The sequence below is a fragment of the Salmo salar genome, chromosome ssa25 (assembly GCF_905237065.1).
Source record: "Salmo salar chromosome ssa25, Ssal_v3.1, whole genome shotgun sequence".
NCBI classification, from domain to species: Eukaryota; Metazoa; Chordata; class Actinopteri; order Salmoniformes; family Salmonidae; genus Salmo; species Salmo salar.
Window position 1 is genome coordinate 35,394,350 of NC_059466.1, and position 6,618 is coordinate 35,400,967.

The window sequence follows — 6,618 nt, forward strand, 5'->3', positions numbered from 1 at the left end:
TGACCAGTATTTAGGTATTATTTGTATTATATTTGGTCAGGGCGTGGCAGAGGTATGTTTGTTTTGTATTGTGGGGTTTTTTTGTATGTGGTTTAGAGGGGTGTGTTATTTATGTGTTCCTGGGTTTTGGGTGTATGTTTCTGAATTAGTATGTTCTAGGTTAGTTTTTCTATGTGTAGGTTTGGGTGCTGGACTCTCAATTGGAGGCAGATGTTTCTAGTTGCCTCTGATTGGGAGTCCTATAAGTAGGTGAGTGTTTGGTTTGTCATTTGTGGATAGTTATCTTTTGCATTGCTGTCTGTTCAGCCTGTGAAACTGTCATCTGTCGTGTTTATTGTTTTTTTCGTGTACATCATATTTAAATAAAATGATGTGGAGCACGCAACCCGCTGCGTATTGGTCTGACAGTGATTTCGAGATATCTTCAGATGAAGGTGAAGAATGTGACAGCAGTCTCCTCTGAACAGTTGATGTTGAGATGTGTCTGTTACTTGAACTCTCTGAAGCATTTATTTGGCCTGCAATTTATGAGGCTGGTCACTCTAATGAACTTATCCTCTGCAGAAGAGGTAACTCTGGGTCTTCCTTTCCTGTGGCGGTCCTCATGAGAGTCAGTTTCATCATAGCACTTGATGGCTTTTGTGACTGCACTTGAAAAAACTTTAAAAGTTCTTGAGGTTTTCTGGATTGACTGACTTTTATGTCTTAAAGTAATGTTGGAATGTCATTTCTCTTTGCTTATTTGAGCGGTTCTTGCCATAATATGGACTCGGTCTTTTACCAAATAGGGCTATCTTCTGTATACCACCCCTACCTTGTCACAACACAACTGATTGACTCAAACACATTAAGAAGGAAAGAAATTGCACAAATTAACTTTTAACAAGGCACACCTGTTAACCTCTCTGGGCTAGGCGGGACGAATTCGTCCCACCTACGCAACAGCCAGTCTAATCCAGTGGCGCGATTTTCAAATACCTTAAAAATCCTATTACTTCAATGTATCTGCACGCACAGTGAGGCGAAGACTTTTGGAGGATGGCCTGGTGTCAAGAAGCGCAGCAAAGAAGCCACTTCTCTCCAGGAAGAACATTAGGGACAGACTTATATTCTGCAAAAGGTACAGGGATTGGACTGCTGAGGACTGGGGTAAAGTCATTTTCTCTGATGAATCCCCTTTCCGATTGTTTGGGGCATCCGGAAAAAAGCTTGTCCGGAGAAGACAAGGTGAGCGCTACCATCAGTCCTGTGTCATGCCAACAGTAAAGCATCCTGAGACCATTCATGTGTGGGGTTGCTTCTCAGCCAAGGGAGTGGGCTCACTCACAATTTTGCCTAAGAACACAACCATGAATAAAGAATGGTACCAACACATCCTCCGAGAGCAACTTCTCCCAACCATCCAGGAACAGTTTGGTGACGAACAATGCCTTTTCCAGCATGACGGAGCACCTTGCCATATGCAAAAGTGATAACTAAGTGGCTCGGGGAACAAAACATTGATATTTTGGGTCCATGTCCAGGAAACTCCCCAGACCTTAATTCCATTGAGAACTTGTGGTCAATCCTCAAGGCGGGTGGACAAACAAAAACCCACAAATTCTGACAAACTCCAAGCATTGATTATGCAATAATGGGCTGCCATCAGTCAGGATGTGGCCCAGAAGTTAATTGACAGCATGCCAGGGCGGATTGCAGAGGTCTTGAAAAAGAAGGGTCAACAATGCAAATATTGACTCTTTGCATCAACTTCATGTAATTGTCAATAAAAGCCTTTGACACTTATGAAATGCTTGTAATTATACTTCAGTATTCCATAGTAACATCTGACAAAAATATCTAAAGACACTGAAGCAGCAGACTTTGTGAAAATTCATATTTGCCTCCTTCTCAAAACTTTTGGCCACGACTGTACACACACATAATTACAACCCCTCCTGCATACACACACACCCTGCCCCCAAAAACACACACACACAAACTAATATCCCAACCAGACTGTTACTGTTACAATTATACAAAGTTTTCCAGCCTTAATTACCATTTCAATTAGCATGGCTGTGAGAAGGAATAATCTGACAGCATATGGTTGAGGGCACAGAAACATAATCCCATAACTGCTTTTATTTATTCCTTCTCTGTTCTGTCGCTCATGACAAGCTAGTCTAATTACTATTGTAGGGGGTTGGGGAGGGGGGGCAAACCCATAACAGCGCTAATGCTAGAAGATGCTAAAATAATTATTCTCAGTGTTGCCACTGGGGTGTTGTTCAATGGGCAGAAGTCATAGTACAATACTCATTGAGGGAGACTAGCAGAGAGGGAACAGATGAACATGCGTGGCTAAGACACAAAAGACAAGCTGAGAGAGGTTTTTATTTGATTTATTGAAAAATGAATTGAGACATCTGGTGTCTGTAGAGACGGATGATGCTCCATCTTTCTTCCATTCAGATAAGAGATCCCAACAAAAAAACCTCCACACTTGTTTGTGGAGAAAGAGAGGAGACAGAGTCATTAGCTTTCTTAAACAATGTTATTCTTTATTGCATGTGTCTTTAAAGAATCAATACAGTCTAAAGCCATGGCAACTACACTAGGTTTAAATGATCATATCTTAGTAGCATCTCAATAAGTCATGAGATATGAAGTATTTACAATGGAAGACACAGCAAGTTAAGCTAGGTCGTCATATCATCGTAATGTTTAGACGCTAAATAAAAACCCAACAGGAACGTTATCCAAATGCAAAAAAACACTGGTCAAATCACCAATACGCTCTATTAGCAAAAACAAACAGAACACTTTCCATTATATCAATCAATTGGCAGAAAAAAATTACAAAGAGCAAAAAAATAATATATTTTAAGGTTTAACAAACATTATTAACATATTATTATACATTTGGTACCTCTCTATAAACAAATTTCTTAAAAATGTAAATATTGCATGTGCCATTTGTGAAATGTACCTAAGTAGCAAGAATAAACTTGTATGTCAAGTATTAATGAATGATTTGTTCTCTTAAAGTATTTCTCGGAATTACAGCATTAGAAAATGTCCTTGTAGAGGCAATCATTTCACAAGACCATCCTGTAATAATCATTTTAAAATCCATGCCAAACATTGCTGCTTGTATATAACTTAATAATTAGTGCTTTCATTGTTTCCGGGAACTCACTCCAAACACATAAACAGTACAAACATAACTTATCATCTTTAACTTAAAATTTCTCTCAAACAAAAGGTTCAGCTTGCGCTCAATTTTATTCTCTGTATTTGTACATTTTTACAGTATATAGGCGAACGTTGAGTACCAATGAACTGACAAAGTAAGCAACACTCTTCGTCCTTACTCCGTTTTTTTGTTCATTACGTTTTTGCCTGTTTCTTTTGTCTTATTCTGCATGTTGTAGCAGTTGTAGTAGATATTGTTGTGGTATTTCTCGTCATTGTCAAGGTGGTTACGTTCCCCAAGAGGAGAACATGGAATAGACTACATTCAAGTGTCTTGTGTTTACAATCTAGGCAGTTTGTAAGTGCAAGACCGTGCAGCATTAGCTCTGGTGTGTCTCCTCCTTAATTACTGTCTCACAGCCCAAAGCAGCAGCCATAGCTTCAAGCATGTCAAAACCTCTCTGAAAACCAGTCATGAGTCTGCCCACCAGCCCAATCACAGCACACCTCTGTGCCAAATAGCCTATCACAGCTAACCACAGGCGCCGTGCTGAGGCATCAGGTGAGAATAACGTGTCACAGGTGGGTCGTTGTGAGTGAACTAGGTAATCTGTTAAAGTATATAAAGGCTTTGTCTCAATGATGGTGTTCTAGGCATTAACAACAGACCACCAGCCCAGGTCAAACTGGGACATGATGATGTGTGTGTCCTACTCCAGAAAACTTCCTCCCCTTCTCCTGGCTTTTACTTGCGTGTTGAATAATGCCGAACAGCTTCTTCTCGTAAGCTTTGTATGCAATGATAAATATATTACTATGTCATATTAATATATAGTAACTATATGTGAACGAACTGTAATAATCTCAATAATCTTTGATTGCAGAGGGAAAGAGGTCAGACAGACATTTCTTCCTCTCCGGCTGATCAGACAAACATTCCGTCTCCATGGCAATGGATTTAATTCTTTGATTTTCTGCGTGTTTATAGGTCCAAACTAAACGTCCGTCAGAAACTGCGGACAGGAGAGTAGTAAGGCTTTGGATTGGTGTTCATAAAAACATTCACCTCTGAAAATAAATAAATCTCGATATATATTTCTGGTGTGTAAATAAGTACTAACCTGGTTTGCTCTGAGGTAGGGGTTTTAAGCAACTGCTAACTCACTACATTGTTGAATGTATTTGTAAAATGCCACCTCTCTTCAGTACAAATTCAGTGTACACATCCACACACACACATGCACCACTAAGTGCACACATATAAATAAATAAACATGTGTAAGTATGTATAACGAGTGTTTCGCATATCTTGAGGTTTGGTTCAAGGTGAGGTTAACTGGCCCTGTCAGCCAAAGCCAAACGATAACCAGTGGAATAATAATAATAATAACAATAATGATAATAATAATGATAATAATATAATTTTGCAGAAGTAACTTTGAATGTACATAGATAATCTTTGAAGAAACATTATTTTTATTTGTCTAGATAGCAGCAGCGACGGCCCCTCAATGTCTGGGTGCCGAGAGGGGGGAGTGAAGATAGGAGACTTGGGGGAGGGGGGGTCAAGTGTCCACATTGTCGTGACGACGGCGGCCCTGTTGACCCCTAGGGGAGGGGATGGTGGAGGTTAAAGTTTGTCTACTGCAGCACATGGTCCAGCTGTCGGCGTGGCGACCTCGTCACTAGGCTGCATCGTTATCCATCGTTCACAGCCAGGAGGGAGGGAGAAAGAGAGAGAGAGAGAGAGGGGGTAAAGGATGGGGGTGGTCCCATCAGATTTCAGTCTGAATGGAGAGAAAGAGAAACAGAAAGGGGAGGGGTTTGGTTAATTAGGTTGCCATATTATCTACAAGCAAATCCCACATACAGACTTAAAAATGCATTCCTTTTTTTGTCCCACTATGCTCTCGTTATCTCTTCCATTGAAAATGATTTGTACGTATGTGTGCGTGAGTGTGCTCGTCAGTGTGCTCGTCAGCTGGGAGACAATGAAGTGGCAGAGGGAAAACAGCACGTTTAGCACTATTCAGCTGACAGAGTACAGTCTCCAATGACGACAAACACTGCAGAAGCAGAGAAAATAAAACACACACCTAAGCATACAGCACTCTAAGAGAAACACAAAAAAACTGACAAAAACCGACCAGGCAAACAAGCACAAACACTTACAAAAAAACACACACATAGTAAGTTTACACACAGTGTGTGTTTTTCTGGCCTTGTGTAAACACTGTGAGTAGAGAGTCTGTCTCTCTCTCTCTCTCTCTCTCTCTCTCTCTCTCTCTCTCTCTCTCTCTCTCTCTCTCTGAAAAACAGTGCTGTGACCCTTGCTCCTGTGTACTTGTTTGTGCAGTGTGATTTGCATGCAGTGCTGGCATGGCAGTGGAAGTAACAGCCCACTGCACTTCCCCTCCCTTTCTCCCACTACCTCTCTTCTCCCTCTCTCTTTTTCCAGTGGTGGAAAAAGTACCCAATTGTCATACTTCAGTAAAAGTAAAGATATCTTAACAGAAAATGACTCAAGTAAAAGTGAAAGTCACCCAGTAAAATACTAATTGAGTAAAAGTCTAAAAGTATTTGATTTTAAATATACTTCAGTATGAAAAGTAAATGTCATTTCAAAAATATGCTTAAGTATCAAAAGTAAAAGTATAAATCATTTTAAATTCCTTAAATTAAGCAAACCAGATGGCACCATTTTCTTGTTTTTTTCCATTTACAGATAGTCAGGGTCGCACTCCAACACAGACATAACTTACAAATGAATCATTTGTGTTTAGTGAGTCCTCCAAATCAGAGGCAGAAGGAATGGGCAGGAACGTTCTCTTGATAAATGTGTGAATTGGACCATTTTCCTGTCCTGCTAAGCATTCAAAATGTAACGAGTACTTTGAGTGTCAGGGAAAACATGGAATAAAAAGTAAGTACATTATTTTCTTTAGGAATGAGGTGAAGTAAAAGTTGTCAAAAATATAAACAGTAAAGTACAGATACCCCAAAAAACTACTTAAGTAGTACTTCAAAGTTTTACTTGTATACTTTACACCACTGTCTTTTTCCAGCAGAGAACAAGAGGTATTATCACAGAGCTGGATGTGATCGCCAATCTCTTAAACAACCCTGATTCAGAACCCGCAGTGTTAGGAAACACACACACACACACACACACACACACACACACACACACACACACACACACACACACACACACACACACACACACACACACACACACACACACACACAGAGAGAGAGAGAAATGACACCAGAACTTGAAACAAAACGTCAGACCAAAATACGATAATAATGATACTTTCCCAGAATACTGATCCTCTATACCCACCTACTAGGAGAACCCCCTATACCCACCTACTAGGAGAACCCCCTATACCCACCTACTAGGAGAACCCCCTATACCCACCTACTAGGAGAACCCCT

General features: G+C 40.3%; 1 protein-coding gene across 1 annotated transcript in view; it reads right to left on the bottom strand.

The window, feature by feature from the left end:
- Positions 1 to 2,522: 2,522 nt before the first annotated feature.
- LOC106586664 (insulin receptor substrate 2) overlaps positions 2,523 to 6,618 on the bottom strand; it is an 18,051-nt gene continuing 13,955 nt past the window's right edge. The window contains exon 2 of the mRNA XM_014174182.2: positions 2,523 to 4,964. Coding sequence (XP_014029657.2) covers positions 4,960 to 4,964 — 5 coding nt within the window. The 3' untranslated portion in view covers positions 2,523 to 4,959. The remainder of the gene's footprint in view (positions 4,965 to 6,618) is intronic.